Source organism: Amblyomma maculatum, chromosome 3, assembly GCF_055883805.1.
Source record: "Amblyomma maculatum isolate TAMU_Amacu chromosome 3, ASM5588380v1, whole genome shotgun sequence".
Classification (NCBI taxonomy): Eukaryota; Metazoa; Arthropoda; class Arachnida; order Ixodida; family Ixodidae; genus Amblyomma; species Amblyomma maculatum.
In genome coordinates this window covers 184,993,479-185,013,562 of record NC_139346.1, presented here as the reverse complement: position 1 = coordinate 185,013,562, position 20,084 = coordinate 184,993,479, and the positions used below count along the sequence as shown (strand labels likewise).

At 48.8% G+C, this 20,084-nt stretch overlaps 1 protein-coding gene across 2 annotated transcripts in view; it reads left to right on the top strand.

Moving 5' to 3' along the window:
* The window catches only part of LOC146197157 (uncharacterized), a 117,165-nt gene extending 99,552 nt beyond the window's left edge, over window positions 1-17,613 (top strand). For both annotated transcript variants that reach the window (XM_084598928.1, XM_084598929.1), the window contains 3 exons: window positions 1,600-1,676; window positions 15,303-15,517; window positions 16,280-17,613. In XM_084598928.1, coding sequence (XP_084455054.1) covers window positions 1,600-1,676; window positions 15,303-15,517; window positions 16,280-17,199 — 1,212 coding nt within the window. In that variant the 3' untranslated portion in view covers window positions 17,200-17,613. The remainder of the gene's footprint in view (window positions 1-1,599; window positions 1,677-15,302; window positions 15,518-16,279) is intronic.
* The last annotated feature ends 2,471 nt before the right edge of the window (window positions 17,614-20,084 follow it).

Genomic DNA, 20,084 nt, shown 5'->3' with positions numbered 1-20,084 from the left:
AGACCGTTTTTGTTATTGGTATTGTGCAAGTCAATTTCACAGATGTGCATATTGCAAAAGACGGCGAATGCAAAGACCTGTACCTGCCATCTCGAATGCAAGCAAACCGTATGGCTGCTTAAAATTAGCGTTACTCAAAGAAATGACGAATAAACGCAAGCATGATATGCATCAGTCTCACTTAACGCAGCGACAAAATTTGTTCACAAATGTTTCATGCAAATGAGAGAAAATATACTCACGGGTTTCGCAGATCCCAACAAGGTATATCCTATATGGCACAGCGAACGGGTCAACACGACAGACGTTGTTTTTCGTCGCATATAGTTGAAGAATATCCCAGGATGATTTCGAAGCCTCAAGCACAGTGCACACAATTCGCGCTAAAAGGTGAACGTATACGCAGCACAATTCACACCTCAATAATTCATGGATGCATTCAATTTCGATTATTACATAAATTACGCGGTCGTGCTTGTGTCCTAACCAGACAGGTGAATTCCCCAACAGAGCACATATACCTGTTTGTTTCTTCGTTGTTGTAGCCGCTCATTCACTCAACACATCACTGTCTGCCGTTGGCGGGATTTAGGCCTAAAGACTGATCGCTCCGTAGCTTGTTGTGAGGAAATTTGAACCGAAATATCCAAACAGGTGGATCCTAAAGATGCGCTGTACACTCGCCTGTTAATGGTAACAAGTATACAGTTACGTTGGACAAAGCTTTCCGGTGTAAAAAAATCACACTGCATGGATAAGAGCGTAATGACACGAACCGCCACAAACCAAAGCAGAAAGATACTGGCGCTATATAGGTCGTGACGTTCCCTAGATGCAGCTCAGTTTTTCCCGAGCTCCGGCCTCCTTTCGTCAGCTGACTGGTATGATCCCTGCCTTCTTGTCAAGTTGACTATAATTTGCCCCCAATAGTGTAACCGGGTTGAGAGTGGCAGGGATGGAGCAGACGGTGATAATTACTGCAGTGATAATGTTCCTTAATTTCAGGGGTCCCAGCTGCCCTATACAGCGCATGATTGAATCCTGCCAGCCAGAATGCCCTTTTGCTGACAGGGTGCCCATATTAAATGGTCGTGGAAAGTCTTATTTGGGCGCTGTTAGACTGCGTATGATGCCGCTCTTACACAGTCCGTCATCGCAAATGTGCTAAATGGACTTGCCGCCAGTACATTCTATAGGTGCCCTCGAAGCAGAATAGAGTTTTAGTCAGCAGGAGGAAGACATCGCTGTTCGGGGGTATTGCGGTAGGAAATTATGCTTCACGGATAACCGCTGATGGCTGCAGACTAAAGTGTTTGCCGCTTGCTCGCTGCGTATTGTTCTTGCATTATCTGATGCGGCTGCGACGCCGACCTGCAAAGAAAGTTGAGTTGCAAACCTACCGCTTCTAAAAAAAAAAGAAAGAAAGAAAATGAGAAGGAGAGCTGCTGAACAGATTGCATTGTTTACTGAGTGATGCATATTTTTTCGTTGTTGAAATGGCAAACACATACATATTCAAAACAAGTGCGTTTTAATCATATCCATTGCCTCACACGTGAATGCCTGTGTCACCTTGCACACTTTCTTTTCGTTGCGCAGATAACCCAGCTGAAGATCGACAACAACCCCTTCGCCAAGGGATTCCGGGACACGGGTGCTGGCAAGCGTGAAAAGAAGTGAGTGGTGCTCTGGTGCCTTCGAATCGCATGCTGAGAACTCACACAGAAATCTTTCACGGGACCACGTATAGCTTCACAGATCCGGTGAAGTTCACTGCATACGCGACTTTCTGGACACCTATGCAGTTCGTTATGAATTACGTCATGAGGCTTTGGGTGGTGCTAGATCAAAACAAGGCGTTTCTGAGCGCTGTATTTTCCTGAACAGGTTTCTATTTTGGAGTATATACTACTATACATATTGTCGAAAAGTTTAGTCAGCCATGTAGGAGCTTATAGGTTTTAGTTGTTCACGAAGCGATCAGTGTCTGAAACGCACAAAACATTTATCTTCGCAGCCAGCTTCTTCCAAGAGTTACATTGTGTGGCCGACGTTGCTGACTACATGTCTTTATCAAGCTATAGCTATAAACTTAACAAACGCACGCACAAAAAAAGAGCTCTGTGATTACTTTACAAACACGCTGCAAGCGGACGCTTTCGGGGTTTTAATTAATTTCCTAAATAAACCCTTAAATTTAAATTGTAGCAATGACTAAGCGTTAACTGAAGGGCTGTTTGGTTACTGCGACCACTTGTGTCGTATTCTTATTGGCACTGACGTTCAGCATTTTACGGTGCTCTAACGTGACCGGTAATATGGAACAAGCGGCGACAGTAGCGGGAAAACGCAGTCACGAATCAGGGTTCTGTACTTCATAGCCTCCTTTATATGGTACTATATATCATCACAGTCTTCGGTCACTGCTCTTGTTTTACGCTATTAGATTAGATCCGCATTCGCGGCTTGTTCTGTGCTTCGTCATGTGGCTGATCTGTGCCGTATGCAGATGTAAAAGTGTATCCTTCACAATGCATTTGGAGACTTAATATTTTTATTTAGACGTGCTTGACCAAGTTTCATAGAACCTCCAACGAAAGCTCCGTATGACCGGATGCTTTCGTCACGTACGAAGTATAATGTGTCTTATATTTGAACATTACATTTACAATAATATCGAGAATGGTGTCAAGGGTTAATGGCGTTACGGGCACTCGGTTAAACGATGTCTGTCTCGCACTTTCTCATAATTGTCATAACCCTGCTTGCTTCCCTCAACGAAGAATAACATCCCTTTATACGCATGTTTTTTGTTTGTTTGTTTTTTTCTTTTTGCGTGCATGGGCGTTTGTCTACTCTGCCTCACGTCCCACCCCGTGCAGCTCAAAAGCCGCATGGTACCCGGTCTCTCTAGACCTCATCGTCATCAGGAACGCCGATGAAATGAAGGCTGTCCTAACGACAGTGGTTCAGAGAGAACCGCGCTCCGAGTACTCATATGCCGGCAATTATCGCTCTGTGCCCAAGCTCATACTTAATCATTGGAGCGAAAGTCACGTAAAGAAATGGACCGCTATACTTCTCCACGACTGCCATTTGCGCGATGTCCACCGATCTGGCGGAAGCCGCGCCGGTCGTGGTCAAAGCTATAGTGAGTGCATCATCGCTAAGTCCGTGACCCGTGACTGACTGACGCGGACTCCGTTCATGTGGCGTGCATGCAGCATGCTGAGCAACGTGCCTGCAAGTCACATACATCTCCACAATTTTATCAAAACACGACGGAGAGTTGAATTTTTTGCTGCGTTTACTTCGTGCTCGCGGTCGTGTCTGGGTATACCTCGCTTATACCCTCCTTTTTTATGGCTGCTCCGACTCGATCAGTGTGTTGAACGGTAAAAAGAATTGCCTGCATGGGATGTGCGTGCGTACGTGCGTGCGTTCGTGCGTGCGTGCGTGCGTGTGTGTGTGTGTGTGTGTGTGTGTGTGTGTGTGTGTGTGTGTGTGTGTGTGTGTGTGTGTGTGTGTGTGTGTGTGTGTGTGTGTGCGTGCGTGCGTGCGTGCGTGCGTGCGTGCGTGCGTGCGTGCGCGCGCGCGCGTGCGTGTGTGTGTGTGTGTGTGTGTGTGTGTGTGTGTGTGTGTGTGTGTGTGTGTGTGTGTGTGTGTGTGTGTGTGTGTGTGTGTGTGTGTGTGTGTGTGTGTGTGTGTGTGTGTGTGTGTGTGTGTGTGTGTGTGTGTGCGCACACACTCGATGCGCAACGTTCCTCGCCTTGGTCGCGCAGTTCTATCTCCTGCAGCTGCCAACAATAGTATAACGATGTACTCAAGCCTCTACCAGGCTTGCGGAAAGGGAAGTTTCGATATAGAAAGGATTTTCCCGCAGTGTTCGTGCATTACCCTTTCTATAGAGAGGCCCGCTGTGAAAGCATCTCAAACGCCATCTATGACCGAATATAACGCGTCGTGTGCTGCCCAGTCGATATACACAAGCATTACGTATTCCCTGTGGGTCGCAATGAAATTTTCAACACTTCTTGTTACGTTACATCTGCATCACCGTCGATACTTCTTACGAACTCGGAGGAAAGTATTTCCTCTAATTCTTCGAAGCTTAATTTAAGGGACCTTTTTAATGAGCGATGTTTTGGGGACAAAGTTGGCAGTTGGCTGTGGCAAAGATTAAAATACGCTAGGAAAATTAACACTGCTTATCCTGTAGTAACAGTGCTGCCGAGCACACAAATACCATGCCTGACACTACACTCCAAGCTCAAAGTGTTTAGTGTGGTGTCTACTGGAGCACTTAGCCCTTTCCTCAAAAGGTTAGTTGTCTATGCATCCGGAGACTAACTTTGCTACTATATATAGACCTGCTCGTCGCTGAAGCGAGGTTACTTATAGAGCACAATCCATTGTGCAATTTTGAGTCCCATCTGGATAATACAGTATGCATTCCATGAGGAGCACTGCAGGTTATAGCTGGTACAACCATGATCCATCCGTCCCCGTATAATGACGTCGCCTCGTCGTGGTGACGAAAAAGGATGGCATACGCGACGCGCGTATACATCGCACACAACGGTGCATACAGCTGCGCAACTTTGCGAGCTTGCTCCTGTACCGTGAGCAAGTGAATATGCAATCGACTGATGAGATTCCCGTCACCGGTGCCGGAGTGTGGAGCTCGAGAGGGCACTATAACGTCCGCTCCGACCGCGCCCATTAGCTAAGAGGAAGGCGCGTCGTTAATTAGCTGGCAACAGCAGCAGCGCCGCCGCACTTCGTTGTGACGATTCTCACGTATTCATTACGAGCTGTTAACGTCTACGCGTAGGCGTGCGTATGCCCCCCCTCCCCCCCTCCCCCTCCCCTGTATACTTACATATCGTGCACATTTGTAGGACGTTCCGCGAGCGGTGAACATTATTGAAATCACGCCTCGCTTCTACCTGAAGTTCGGCTCTGGGTCATCTTTCTTCTTCCCAATGCAGCACTGTGCATACGTGTTTGGTTTTTGTTGGTTCCTGTCTCGTTTCTATGCGCGGTGTTCTCTCGGCGTCGCTTTGGCGCGCACCGAGCTAAGGTCACGGGGCGCTTAAACCGTGCCGTTAATCACGCCCCCGAGTTCGCCCGTCCGTCTCAGCGTACGCGACGCCCCTTAACGACGCCGACGTGCGCGGATTGCCTCATTCGTCGCGTCGCTCTGCATGCCTGCGGTATACATTATGCACGCGCACACATTACATCGACGCGCTGTCGGCGCGAGCGTCAACGTTTCACAGGGCACGAGAGGGCCCCTGAAACGTATACTATCCGCACTTCGCCCTGTCCGTTCTACTATGCATATTTTGTTCTGACTGTGCTACAACAACAGGGGTCCTTGCTAACTTGCTCTAATTTGCATCCGTTTGCAATGCTATACCTGCGTGGTGGGGTCTGTTGTGAGTGTGGTGCGGAGTGGTGTGTGCATGTGGCATGGTCTTTACAGATGATAATACTGAATTTCTTATATGTTATGATATAATCATGATGTGTCACTGAAAGTTAATCACACCTTTCTTTCTTTATTTTGTTGTGAGGATTGTCGTGACGCTGGGGCTATGGCGACCCGGCCTTCACTTGGTAGCGTGCAGAGACTCCGGGTTGAAGAAGGACTGAATCTTCGTAGTTGGTAAAATATGTACAAGCAGGTTTACTGGCACTTTGAGAAAACGTATTTACAAGAATATTTACATGAAGAAGAAGGGTACATCAGCAAAATGACAAGCGTTAAGAGTTCATAGCGAGAAGCGACTGGATGAGCCGTTTTCCCAGGGCCCAGAGCGACATTTCGTGCTCTGCAGCGTCCTTAAAAACCCCCTATGTCCAGCCCCTCTCTGAAGATGCTGACCAACCAAATCCAGGGCACGCCCCTCAGGTATCGGCATCCAATCGAACACATCACTGCACTGATGGTCTGAAGCACTGACTGGTCCGGCATTCATTCGTTGGGCGTGATCACTTGTTGGCGGGAAAAGCTTGGGAACGGCGAGGAGAGGAGGTACATTTCTATTCTTCAGCAAAGAAACCACAGGCTGGTTCTGGGGGTTTTACTTCTCAGAAACCCGAGTGCACGTGGCGCCGCATAGGGCTCCCAACATGGTCCCTTTTCGACAATTGCAAATCTTTCCTGCATTCCCGGGAAATCACTTAATGGCCGTATGAGTCATGCTCTTCTCTTGTCCTGCACGTCAGCGGACATGTCACTCTGTCGTCTCCTTTGGATAGGAGGCATTCATCACTGGAGGATAGCACTTCTCGACTGGAAGGGTGAACAAAAGAAAGCACTTCCTGCTATTTCCCGCAGGGGGACGTTTCTTTGTGTTTTTCCAGACGTTCTCTTGACAGGGCCAATTTGGCATTTGCAGGTTGTCCACAAAGCAAAACATGCTTACAAAACAGGATTCCTGGAAACAGGCTCACTTAGAGCCAATGGACCATCACCACATATTCACAAAACTTTTCCATGCCCACAGGCGAACAATAGAGCGCGCAAATGCGGATGCTTGGTCGTAACAGCCTCCTCCCCCGCCAGAAGAGACTCGGAGGGCAGCAGCCGCAGCTGCTGCATGAAGAGACGACTTAATGGCCTGCACGTGAACGCTTGAAGCTCGCTGTTGCATGTCGCGTTGTCTTGATTGTTGTAGGCCAAATTGCTTGAGCTATCTGAAACTCAACCACATGTCGAAGCAAGCACTCGGCTCCCGTCTGAAGAGACCAGGTCAAAAGAAAACTGCCATTGTTGTTCGAGAAAAGCCCACTCTCAAGACGTTCAGGACCCACGTATGCCTCGAAAACCAAACGTGCTGCTTTACATAGTCATCTATATTCAAGCGCACGAAAAAAAAAAAAAAACCTGATTATCAATTTGGATACATGGTGAGGAACATCTCGGACCGCTTAGAAAGAGCGGCTAAGCGCGTCCGCATTCCCATTTAACTTCCCCTTTTTGTATCTTATTTCAAAATTGTACCGCTGTAAAATCAAGCTCCACCTAAGAAGGCGACTGTTCTTCGATGTCGCAGTTTGCAGCCAAGCCAGGGGACAATGGTCCGTCTCTACGGTGAATTTGGCCCCTCCAAGATAGCACTTCAATTTTTGAATGGCCCATACAATGCAAGCGCACTCTTTCTCTGACGCGCAATAAGCCCTTTCTCTAGAACTCAGTTTTCTGCTCAGGTAGAGCACGGGGTGCTCATTACCGTCGTCATCTCTCTGGCAGAGAACAGCACCTAACCCTCGATCACTGGCATCACACTGGACCGTGAATTCTCGGCCATAGTCTGGAGCTCGCAATACCGGACGGCTAATCAGCACAGCCTTCAGGTTTACGAAGGAGGCTTCCTTTTGTTCGTCCCAGACTACATTTGTCGGTTCTGTCTTGCGGAGAGCGTCGGTCAGAGGGCTAGCCAAAGCTGAATAGTTAGGGATGTAGTGATTGTAGTACCCAGTCAGACCCAGGAATGCTCGAATTTCCGTCTTCGTGCTCGGCCGCGGGTAGTCTGCTACCGCAGAAATCTTAATCTCGCTGGGTTTCCTGAAACCTTGACCTACATTGTGACCCAAGTAGTCCACGGTCGCCCTTGCCAGGCAACATTTCTCGGCCTTTACGGTTAGTCCAGCTTGACGCAAAAGGCTCAGTACAGCTCTTAGATGTACCATATGGTCCGCCCATGAGTCGAAAAAAACCGCAATGTCGTCTAAATAAGGCACCGCGAATGTTTCACACCCCTTTAAAACCCTATCCATGAGTCGGGAAAAACAAAATGGAGCATTTTTGAGCCCGAAACTCATCATTGTTGGCTGGTAGCTGCCCGTCGGAGTGACGAAAGCCGCGTATCTGCTGGCGCGTTCAGTGAGCGGTACTTGCCAGTATCCTCGAGTAAGGTCCAGCGTAGTCACATATGCCGCTCTACTGACCTGTTCTACTCTCTCCTCAATATTCGGAATAGGATACACTTGATCCCTGGTGAGAGAATTTAGCTTTCGGTAGTCTACCACAGGCCTAGGGTCTTTACCTGGAGCTTCTACTAAGATCATAGGCGAAGCATAATCGCTTTCCGAGGGTTTTATTACTCCCAATTCCAGCATGCGAGTTACTTCCCTATCCAGAATTTCTCTTTGCCTTGGAGAAAATCGGTAGCACCTTGATCGCACTGGCACGTCTGAAGTCAGCTCAATATCGTGCTCAGTCAAATCAGTTCTGCCTGGCCTGTCCACGAAGCAGGCCTCAAACTCTGTTATTATCTCGCCCAGATCGGACAGCTGGGATTTCTTTAGTTCTCCTCTCTGCTCCGTCTTTTTGAGAAGCTCCTGAGCGTTGCTTCCTTTTCCGCTGAGGCAAATCAAGTTGTCCCCCATCTCCTCGGGAAGGTTTAACGTTAGATTTACCACGGCTTCCCTCTGCACATAAGGCTTCATAAGATTGCAATGATAAATGCGCACTTCTTTACGCCTACCGGGAATTTTCACTGCGTAGTTAGTGTTAGAAAGCTTTGCAACGACTTCAGCCGGTCCTTCCCACTGTACTTCGAGCTTATTCTGCCTTGAACTTCTCAGCAACATCACCTGGTCCCCGATACAAAACGTCCTTTGACGGGCTGACTTATCATAGTACACCTTGGAACGAGCCTGGGCTGACTTCATGCTGGCCTCAACGAGTTCCTTAGTGTTATGTAAGCGATTCAAGAGGTTCAGAATGAATTCTACTACTGTTGGGTCTTCTCCGCGCCCCTCCCAGGCTTCGCGCACCATTCGCAAAGGTGAGCGCAGTGACCTTCCGTACACCAACTCGGCTGGGCTAAATCCAGTGGATTCGTGCGGCACTGACCGCAAAGCGAAAAGCGCTGCAGGCAGGCAGGTATCCCATTCGCGCTTGTTTTCATAGCACAGTCCCCTCAGGACTCGTTTGAGAACAGAGTGCCATCTTTCTACGCTGTTGCTCTGCGGATGATGGATCGAGCTATGCACTACCTTAATGCCGCATCGCTCGAGAAATGAGGTGGTGAGGACACTCGTGAAAACGCTACCCTGATCACTTTGTACCTCGGAAGGGAATCCAACTCGTGCAAACACTGACAGCAGCGAATCCACTACACTCTCGGACGTCACCTCGCGCAGCGGAACAGCCTCTGGAAACTTTGTGGCTGGGCATAACATAGTGAGGATATAACGGTACCCTGACTCGGTCACAGGAAGTGGCCCAACTATATCTATTACTAACCGGTGAAACGGCTCGGTAATGATTGGTACTAACACCATCGGAGCTTTCCACTTATCTTGCGCCTTTCCAACCCGCTGGCACGTGTCGCATGACCGTACAAAATTTTCCGTGTCCTTAAAACATCCAGGCCAATAGTATTCTTGCAACAGCCTCTGCTTTGTTTTCTTTATTCCAAGGTGACATGACCACGAGCTGCCATGGGAAAGTCGCAGTAAGTCTCCGCGGTACTTTTGGGGAACGACTAATTGGTCCCGCTCTACTCCGCGCTTATCCTTGAATAAGCGATACAGCACTCCCTTTCTCATCTCGAAAGAAATATTGTTTGCTGTCTTAGTGGCGCGGTGGCGCTCTCTTATCTCCTGTATCTTGGGATCATTGGCTTGCTCCATAGCTAAGTCCTCTCGAGTTCCACTTAAAAGTCTCGTGAGATTACTAGACACTGGCGGCAAGAGGTTACTCTCAAGAACGTCCTCATTCCGCGTCTCATCAAGCTCACTTTCAAGTTGACATATCTGAGATGCCTCGCTCTCAAAGTTTTCTGACCTGCTATCTTCCGCATTTACCACTGTTTTAACTGCCGTTTCCTCCGCTGTGGATTTTTCTGGAATGAGCAGTGTAGCTAGTTCTCGCGCCTTTGAACGTGTTAAGGCTTGCACAACTCTGTCTCCGAAAAGGATGCCCCTCTTTCGCAGCAGCATGTCCGATTTGTTGGAGAACAAATACGGATAGCACTTAGGAAGCTTTCCTGAAACGGCAGCCTCGGTTGTTAATTCGCCGAAAGGGCCCTCGATGACCACGTTCGCGATCGGCAAGCACACACTCTGTTCCTCAACTACCTGTCGGATCCATGCACACTGTCCTGTATAGTCGGAAGGCGATACATACGCCGGATGGACAACATCCATCGTTGCGGCCGAATCGCGCAGTACCTTGCAAGGCTTCCCGTTGACTACTAGGTCATGCAGGTAGGGTTCTAAAAGCTGCATATTTTCATCGCAGTCCCTGACATACGAGAAAGCAATCTTTTCTTTCCGGCAGTTGACGGCAATGTGACCCTGCTCATTACACCTAAAGCATGTGAGCGGCTTCCTAGCCTCAAGCTTATTCTTTGTGTTCTGCACGTTGGTCACTTCCCCACTTTTCTCACTGCCGTCCTTTCTAGGGAATTTGCCTGAAGAAACCTTCATTTCTTCGTTTCCAACTCTAGCAAAGTGCCTTTCCTGACGGTTTTTCATACTGAACTTGGGATTGCGGGGCCTATCCACTGCTGGGTTGCTGAATTGTCGGCGCGAAGCATACTCCTCAATAAGTTCGGCAGCTTCAGTTGCCGACTTAATTTCGCCTCGGTCCTGTAACCAATTTCTTTCTTTTTCTGGGAGGCAGTTATAAAACTGCTCCAAAAGAATTTGCTCGACTACAGCGTCCCTATCACTGTAGGAATCTGTGCTCTTTAGCCACTCGCCCAAATTAACTCTTAAATTGTACAGGAATTCAGGGTAACTCTCGTCCCTGGACTTAGTAGCTTTCCGAAAACGTTGTCTGAACGCCTCGGCGCTAAGCCTATACTTTCTCAGAAGGCAAGCTTTGACCTTCTCGTAGTTGTCCGCGTCCTCCTTGCTTAGCCGCGCGACAACCTCCGCTGCCTCGCAGGGCAGAACCGTCAATAATCTCTGAGACCAAGTGTCTCGCTGGAAGGACAGTTTTTCGCAGGTTCGCTCAAAGTTAGCCAGATACAGACCGATATCCCCTGATATCACATATGGCTGCATGTACTTTGACATCTTGAAATCTGCCTCCTTGTTGAGAAGAGGTACCGCTAGCTGGGGACAATTGCCCGACCTCTTGCTCAACTCTAGTTCTAATTTCCGGAGCTCAATTTCTTGGTCCAGCTTTTTTGCTTCTCTTTCACGCTTCTTTTCCTCTTTTTCCCACTCACGTTCGCGCTCCCTTTCCTCTTTTTCCCTCTCAAGTTCACGCTCACGCCTCTTTTCCTCTTTTTCCCGCTCTTTCTGCTCTTTTTCCCGCTCCTTCTGCTGTCTGAGCTGTTCCTTTTTTTGACCGATGAGGTTCCATGCTTCACTGAGCTCCTCATCATCGGCTCCCAAATCTGTGATTGCCTTTATAATCAAAGGTTTTCGTGCCAAACCACTTGTATCAATTCCCAATTCCTCACACAATTGCAACAGTTCCGGTTTCTGCAGCTTTTGTAGGTCCATGATCGCTCCGAGTGTCGGCTACTTCCAAAACAACAGTGCAAACTACCAAACCTAAAGGCGTTTCCACACTCTCTTTACCAGTTCTAAAATCTAACCCTGTTCTAGAACCTGGTCCACATCAGAAGAAAAGCCAAGCACTCACCCACACATGCGATCGATGTTCCGAGCTGCCCTCTTGTTGGCCGATTGTTGCTCCTGCTTGTTGCTTGAGATGCCACCTCCGATCACAAGGTGTTGTGGCTTGTAGATTCAGATCCACCTCCAATCACCAGATGTTGTGGCTTGTAGATTCAGATCCACCTCCAATCACCAGATGTTGTGGCTTGTAGATTCAGATCCCACCGCTGGTCACCAGTTGTCGTGACGCTGGGGCTATGGCGACCCGGCCTTCACTTGGTAGCGTGCAGAGACTCCGGGTTGAAGAAGGACTGAATCTTCGTAGTTGGTAAAATATGTACAAGCAGGTTTACTGGCACTTTGAGAAAACGTATTTACAAGAATATTTACATGAAGAAGAAGGGTACATCAGCAAAATGACAAGCGTTAAGAGTTCATAGCGAGAAGCGACTGGATGAGCCGTTTTCCCAGGGCCCAGAGCGACATTTCGTGCTCTGCAGCGTCCTTAAAAACCCCCTATGTCCAGCCCCTCTCTGAAGATGCTGACCAACCAAATCCAGGGCACGCCCCTCAGGTATCGGCATCCAATCGAACACATCACTGCACTGATGGTCTGAAGCACTGACTGGTCCGGCATTCATTCGTTGGGCGTGATCACTTGTTGGCGGGAAAAGCTTGGGAACGGCGAGGAGAGGAGGTACATTTCTATTCTTCAGCAAAGAAACCACAGGCTGGTTCTGGGGGTTTTACTTCTCAGAAACCCGAGTGCACGTGGCGCCGCATAGGGCTCCCAACATGGTCCCTTTTCGACAATTGCAAATCTTTCCTGCATTCCCGGGAAATCACTTAATGGCCGTATGAGTCATGCTCTTCTCTTGTCCTGCACGTCAGCGGACATGTCACTCTGTCGTCTCCTTTGGATAGGAGGCATTCATCACTGGAGGATAGCACTTCTCGACTGGAAGGGTGAACAAAAGAAAGCACTTCCTGCTATTTCCCGCAGGGGGACGTTTCTTTGTGTTTTTCCAGACGTTCTCTTGACAGGGCCAATTTGGCATTTGCAGGTTGTCCACAAAGCAAAACATGCTTACAAAACAGGATTCCTGGAAACAGGCTCACTTAGAGCCAATGGACCATCACCACATATTCACAAAACTTTTCCATGCCCACAGGCGAACAATAGAGCGCGCAAATGCGGATGCTTGGTCGTAACAGGATATGGATTACTAAAGGAACAAAGTCCAGGGGGAACGCAGGACTTTTTATATCCGAGACACGGGAATTCCTTTACGCACCTGCGCTGCACACGCACGCCCTGTAAGTCGTCATAACCGCTTGGTCAGACGCGGAAGCGCCTTGCTTCCCCTAACCCTTTTATACGACGATTAGATGCACTCGCTCGGACCATACATCAAGCGGTGCCAGAATTGATGGGCCCTGCGTGAGCCCGAGTTAAGCGTGGCGCCGCGCTTTCGTCCATCACCGTTTTGCTGCTCGCTATTTCTCCTTTCATCCATTTTTTTTTTTTTTCTTATCCCTGTTTTTCACCCTCCTCGCCCCTTGCTTTAAGCCCGTCATCACGTCGTTCAAGCCATCAGCGCGTAGGCGGCGCACATGCACACGGGTGTTGTCGGCCGGTACGCCGGCATGCGTTCCGCGAGTACATATAGGTATACATACGCCCCCTAACTTCTTCCTTTTCGTCTAGCAGAGCGCGCGCCGGTTTCTCGCCGCGGTAATGCGTGGTTCTATTAATAAGCGGTCTGGTTTCGGAGCAGCGGGCTCATGGACCCGTGTGTGTCACGTCCAAAGTAAGCAGCAGCAGCTTCGCCGGTGGCCTCTTTCGGGCGCCGCGGCCAGCGCGCGCGGAGCTATAAAACGGACGCGCTCGCCTCACTGTCGTTGTTCGGCGGCCCCGTGCGTACATAAACGTGGTTCATGACTCGGAGGGGCACGTAACCATTAACGAGGGCGTTCCTGTGGAAATGAGCATTATATATCGTGCTCTGGTCGGTCGGTCGAGCGAGGCCCTTTTGTCGGCGCGTAACAACCCTAGAAGGCCTCGCATCTTTCAAACAACCGCGCACAACTCGACCAGCTCTTCGCGGACCCTGAGTTGCTATACTCAATACGTATTACATTTACGATCCATCTAGTACGACACGTGAATGACGCGCTGCGCTGAATTCGCCACCGTTTTGATTATTTTGTTCATCTCCCCGTCTTTCTTTCTTTCTTTCTTTCTTTCTTTCTTTCTTTCTTTCTTTCTTTCTTTCTTTCTTTCTTTCTTTCTTTCTTTCTTTCTTTCTTTCTTTCTTTCTTTCTTTCTTTTTTCGGAGACTATATACAACCCGCGCTGACGGCTTGCTTGGCGACATTCTAGCTCAGTCGATCAGTCAGTCAGTCTTACTTTTCTACCTCCCGTACTGTTTGTTCATCTTCATGTTGGTGGGGCGAAGCAAGGACAACAAGAGAAAGATGCACTCTTCTACCATCCTTCTCTTTAGGTTCGGTGCTATTCTGCAGTAACGTCAGTATGCTGTACAAATCATATTCAGGCTAAGCCCAAACGGCTTTCCTCCTCTATACGCTGACCTTTTCTTTACTTCACTCCTATTTTCTCTTTTTTTTTTTTTTTTTTCGTTCCTATCTTCCCACAGATGCCCATGCATCCGTCCCTCCCTCCCAGCCTTTCTTTCTAAATAATCCCCGCTGATCTCCCAGTATTGCAGCGTAATTTCTCTACTTGCATCTGGGAGAGCGGGTTACCGCATCCATGCATGTCTTTCGGGTGCGTGGCGTGAAGGACCTGATTAGTATTCGCACAACGACCCATCCCTAAGTGTCGCTTCGGCCATCGTTCGGCGACAGCTGCTGAGGGCGTGCACGAAACTAAATACAGCGCACTTCTTCGACTTCGTTGCAAATGCACTGATAACTGCGACTTTTGAATGCAAATTACGTTTTTGAAGTACAAAGTTCGTGTATGTATACTGCATGTCTGCGAACGCGGTTACTTGCACATATTTGCAGGTCGTTTATACTTTGGCGTTACCCTCATGCGCCTGTTTTTAACGGTGCGGACTACTAATAAACCATGATTGACATAGGTACGGTTCTTTTTCTTTTTTTTTTTTTCATAAAATTTGCTTGTTTCTATGCACGGGCTGTAGAACGTTTTTTTTTTTTTTTTTTTTTTTTTTTTTTTTTTTTTTTTTTTACATTTGTCTTCCGCGGTCGGACTGATCTGTGCAGTGTTTTTAGTGAATAAGACGGGACCAGTTATCAGCTTATTTAGAATACCTCTAACGATACCATCTTTCCTTCTGGGGCATTTATACGACGAAACAATCTACTCCTTGTCACCCTCTTTGAGCTCCATGGGGATATCGCTGCTGCCATTATCTATGCAAAATTAAAATTTTGCCTCCTTAATTGCAGCTAACTTGAGCCAATGTGGGCGGATTTTCACGAGTGTGGTGCTACCACTGGTACCCCTCTGTATCTGCATGTTTTTACGTCTCCACATTTTTCGCCATATTTACGCCACCGATATACCGCAACCAATTAAAAGACGTTGTGTCTGGTCGGTTCCTTCTATACCTGTTCCTTCCTTCTGTACGTGCAGGGTGTCTGGCATACGATTGAATGTATATAGGAAGTGCGTATTCTCAGAAGGGTTCGCTCCCCTTCCGTATTCGTCACAGGAGACAGGCGATGCTACTTCAACAGGCGCCTTCCTCATTGCACGGGGGATCTCAGGGTTCGTCACTGAGTCGACTGTCGGCCAGCAACCACCACCACGCGGCGCTGGTCTCTGGCCAAGAGGACTCCAGCGACGAGGACGACAAGCTCGACGTAGGAGAGGCATCGGACCTCAGACCGGACGGTGTACTCGGGGGAAGTCCCCGGCACGACGCCGGTAAGTTGGAATATTTCATGCTTATAGGTATACAACATATTAGCGCATGATGCCCATGCATGTTGGATTTCTCACACCTGAGGCATATTTTTTGTGTTTTCTTTTTGCATTTCTTTAGATTCTCTCTTGTTGAAAAATAAATAATTTCGTTAACGTCAGCAAAAAGTGGGGAGGGAAAGCTGGAGGATAAGTAAAACGGGAGCCATGAGAGAAAAAAAATTAAAAACACATAATTAGAGGACCATTAAGAGATCGGGCTAAATATGGAGCTGCGTTGCGGTGTATTGAAACGAGGCATCATCCGCGATTTTTCTTTTTTTATTTTTTTACTCATAGTGCCGTCGAGGCTGTGAAAGAAGAGCCGGTGCAAAATGCCAGATTTATCGTGGCACACTTCTGTCTCAAACTTTCAGTAATAGCAATAGAAGACGAGACAAAAATATTTTGCTGGTATTGATTTCAAATAAGGACACTTGTGGCCGTATGTGTGTTACACACACACACACACACACACACACACACACACACACACACACACACACACACACACACACACACACACACACACACACACACACACACACACACACACACACACACACACACACACACACACACACACACACACACACACACACACACACACACACACACACACACACACACACACACACACACACACACACACACACACACACACACAAACAGCGTGCTATCTACTGCATTCGCCGTGACCCATTCCACCGCCACCTTCCAACGCAGATGACCGGCGCGACGACCGGTCCGACAGGCGCTCTCCACTCAGCACCGGATCGGCGGCTGACATGCAAGACGCACTTGGCGGTAGCAAACTGTCCCCCGGCATGACCTCGGGCCCTTTGCCACAGCCTTCGCCGCTGCTGCCGTACTTCTATCCTCCTTCGCTGTACCCACCGGGGTTCACTCTGCCGCAGCTCTTCTTCCCCGGAGCAGCCGCGGCCGCAGCGGCTGCTGCGGCGGCGGCCGCTTCCGGAGGCCTCTCGGCTTCGGCGGCCACCACGCCGGCGGCTCTCTCGTTCCTCATGGCAGCCAACCACCCGCTGCTCAACCCGGCCGGATACTCCGAGATGGCGTCCAGGTTAAAGCAGCACCGCTTCTCTCCGTACCCCATGCCCGGCGTCGGCAGTGCCGGGAGCCCGTCGGCGACGCCACCATCTCCCTTTCGGTTCCGCGCCGGTGCGGGCTTCCTCGAAGAAGATGGCTCGCTGCCCGCGGCGCCCAGGTCACCGCTGGAGACGGCCTTCCCGCGACAGACTCCCTCCACGACACCGCCGCCCCTCATCCCGGACTACGGGACATCGTCCGCCGTCCCAGGTGGCTCCAGCAAGCCAAGCACTCCCGTTAACTCGGACGACGGCGGCTGCAACTCGTCCGCGGAGAGTTCCAGGAGCGCCGGCTTCGCCGGAAGTGGTGTTGGTGGTGGTGGTGCGGGTGTCTCGTTGGCTGCGTCCTCGACGACGTCTACGTTTGCGTCGGCGAGGAAACGAGGTTCATCGCCGCTCCACTCGCGGTCGACGTCTAGTGACCTGAGGAGCATTGAGAACATTGTGAACGGACTCGAGCAGCGGCGTAGAGACTCGATGGCAGCCGCTGCGGCCGCCGCTGCCATGGCGGCAGCTCAGGACAGCAAAACCGGCTGCTAGTACTGGATGTGCAATGTGTTTAGGTATGATGATATGTACTTCATCGCTCTGCGTCGGTGGCATCGTGAGGCACTGTGCAGGCTGCAGCTCTGAGACGTTCCTTTCGGTGAAGCAGTGGCGCGTAGGCGCCATGTCACTCACTGTATCCTCGCGTCATGGTACATGTTCCCGCTCTTCCTTCGCCAAGGGGCACTTCGTAGTAATTTGTGTGTTTAACGTGGTACCATTAGAAGCGTCATCAGGAAAAAAGAAACAATGTGTCGTTCGTCACACAGTTCTGTGCTTGTTTGGAGGAAATGACGTCACCAGATCTGATTGGCTGGAGGAAAGTTACAACCCCAGAACGGAAGTGGAAAATATATGTTTCGATGTATATTCGATGCGTCTGTGTCGCCATCGTTTGGGCACCTTCGAGGAAACATGTAACCACGAGTAAGGTGACCTGGAGACGTCTGACTATGTGCGGACAGACGTGTAAAGGGAGTCCGCAAAGATAAAGGCATGACACAAAACTCAGTTAAAACCGGTTCATTTCTGCATCTCTTGTTAAATGGGTCATGTACACCAGGGGAAGTGGCTGCTTTTATATCAATGCCAGAGCTGCACCCAAGCTTCTTCAGTGCCATGGAAAATTAGTGATGCGGAGCATTCGTATACATGTGCCCGTGTGCAGGTTTCTTAGCGCGCATGTGTGTATGTGTGTGTTCGGGCGCCTGTGTGTGACGGCTTGTCCCTATGTGTCGACGGACCGCAAAGATTTGCTGGTCAAACTTTGTCTCCCGTGCCGACGACACGTGACCTGCCGTGTGGACAATATAACGTAATGTGTGTGTTAATTCATTCGCTTTGATGCGATGCTCGTGCGCTTTCTACAGCAACGCCTCAGGTCGCTGGAGATACACCCACCTCCTCCACCAACACCTCGTGCCGCGACAGGACCGCTTGTATACGTATAGCCCTTAAGATAGCGCTAGATGAAAGTGATCGCGTTGTGTGACTCGCCTGAAGGTCATATACGCAGAGTTCTTCGGGTTTTCACCAGGTTTACTTACGCGGTCCGCGTCAGCGCCGCATTCGTTCGTTTCCAAGCGTTCTGCTTGAGTTAGCAAGCTACAAACACCACGTCGCCGTGAGAGCATAGAGCCATTTTGTGTGCGCCTAGCGAAAGTGTATAGGCAGGCCATGATCCTCGTTGGTCATTTGGGTATTATTCGTCAGGAGGAGCATAAGAAAGTGTTTCAAGTCCTGGATGTGCAGACCCAATAAATATAGGTCGCATAACTTATTTTTCATTGCATGCACTTTCTGCGTCACTATAAATTTGGCAAGACAGTCGTCACGACCAGTCTTCATTCTATGCACGATTTTACAAAGGGGTGAAGGGTGCTGCCATATTGGGGAACTGGGCTGCTATGTAGCACAGGAATGTGTTGACGACTTCCCCCCTTAACAGCCAAGTCAAACCGGTTTCTTCAAGAGTCGTAAAATGGTCTATAGTTGCGTGCACTGGAAAGATTAATTTTATTCAAGGTGCGTTTTCGAGTATCCGAACTATTCTTTACTACATGTCGATCAGATCTGCAGTGCTCTGAACACGGAAATTAAGCAAAGTGAATTTTCATTCGACAGACAAGATCTCGCTAAGAATTGCTCGTGGGCACTGAAGTGGCCTGGTGAATCGGATCACGCACGTAGAGGATACGACTGCGGCACATAGCGCCAACACTGAGCTCGCAGCATAAGCCCGTGGAAACGGCGCCAGAACTTTTGCGTCTGTGAAGACCTTTTCTTCTTTTTTTTTCTTTTTTTTTTTTTCAGCGGCAAATCGCTTCTGAGTCGCTTCGGAAAAGAGCCCTCAGCAGGTACTAAAGGCAACCGGGAAGCGAGACAGTGGTCACTGCGGTGACCGGATGAGCTGTGCATATACATGCCGCTGTTGTCGTAGACCCGAAGTGGATCTCTATACGTGTCAAACAGTATGGACATTATTCGCGAGTCCCTTACGTGGTAGTTCGATTGAGTTTCAGCTAAGGCCATAGAATCGAAATAATTCACATTTCAAGATAGGAGCCTTGTATGCATAGTTTGAATTCAGAACATCCAGCATGGAATACAGATTATTTCTGCACGAGGCATCTTGAACGACGCTTTTATGAGTTGCTCTCGATTGTATTGATTTCTGGCTTTACACTAATTGAGGATTTCACCTAAAAATTACCCCTGTTTGAATTTATACTTAACGTCCCGCATTTTAAATTAAGGGAAATGGTAGTGCACTTTTAATCTGGTTCCACATAGGTTCCAGTTATAAGTGGAACTTTAGAAAAGATATTCCACTTATAATCGGAACTTTCTTTAAAAGTTTCACTAATAAGTGGAACATCTTTATAAGTTCCACTTATATCTGGAACATATGTGGAACCAGATTAAGAGCGTATCTATGCACTGCTAAACCCCGTGGGTGATGTTGCATGAGTCTTGCCTATCTGTGTACAAACTCCGAGAGTAATATTATTGCTCTGTGAAACGCCGTCAGCCATGGCAGCGACAACCAGTGTTTGGTTCGAAGGCGCCATATTGGCTTATAAGAATTTTGTATAAAAGGACTTGATGCTTCTAAATTTCTGCCCGAAATAAGACATTTGTATATATATATAGGACTGCCTCCTGGTCCAGGGAACAGATATTTCTGCCTTCTGCAATAATTATTCCGCTGCTGCTCAACATGGCCTGCCTGATCTAAGAGGCTCCAGGTGGATGAAGTTGGGAATGGAGGATCTAAATTGGCTCTATTGGTAGGAACACGTCCTCGCACAAAAAATCGGCGTTATTTTTTTTTTTTTGAAACAATTGCTTATTTACCTCCGTTTCGACTCCTCCTCTCC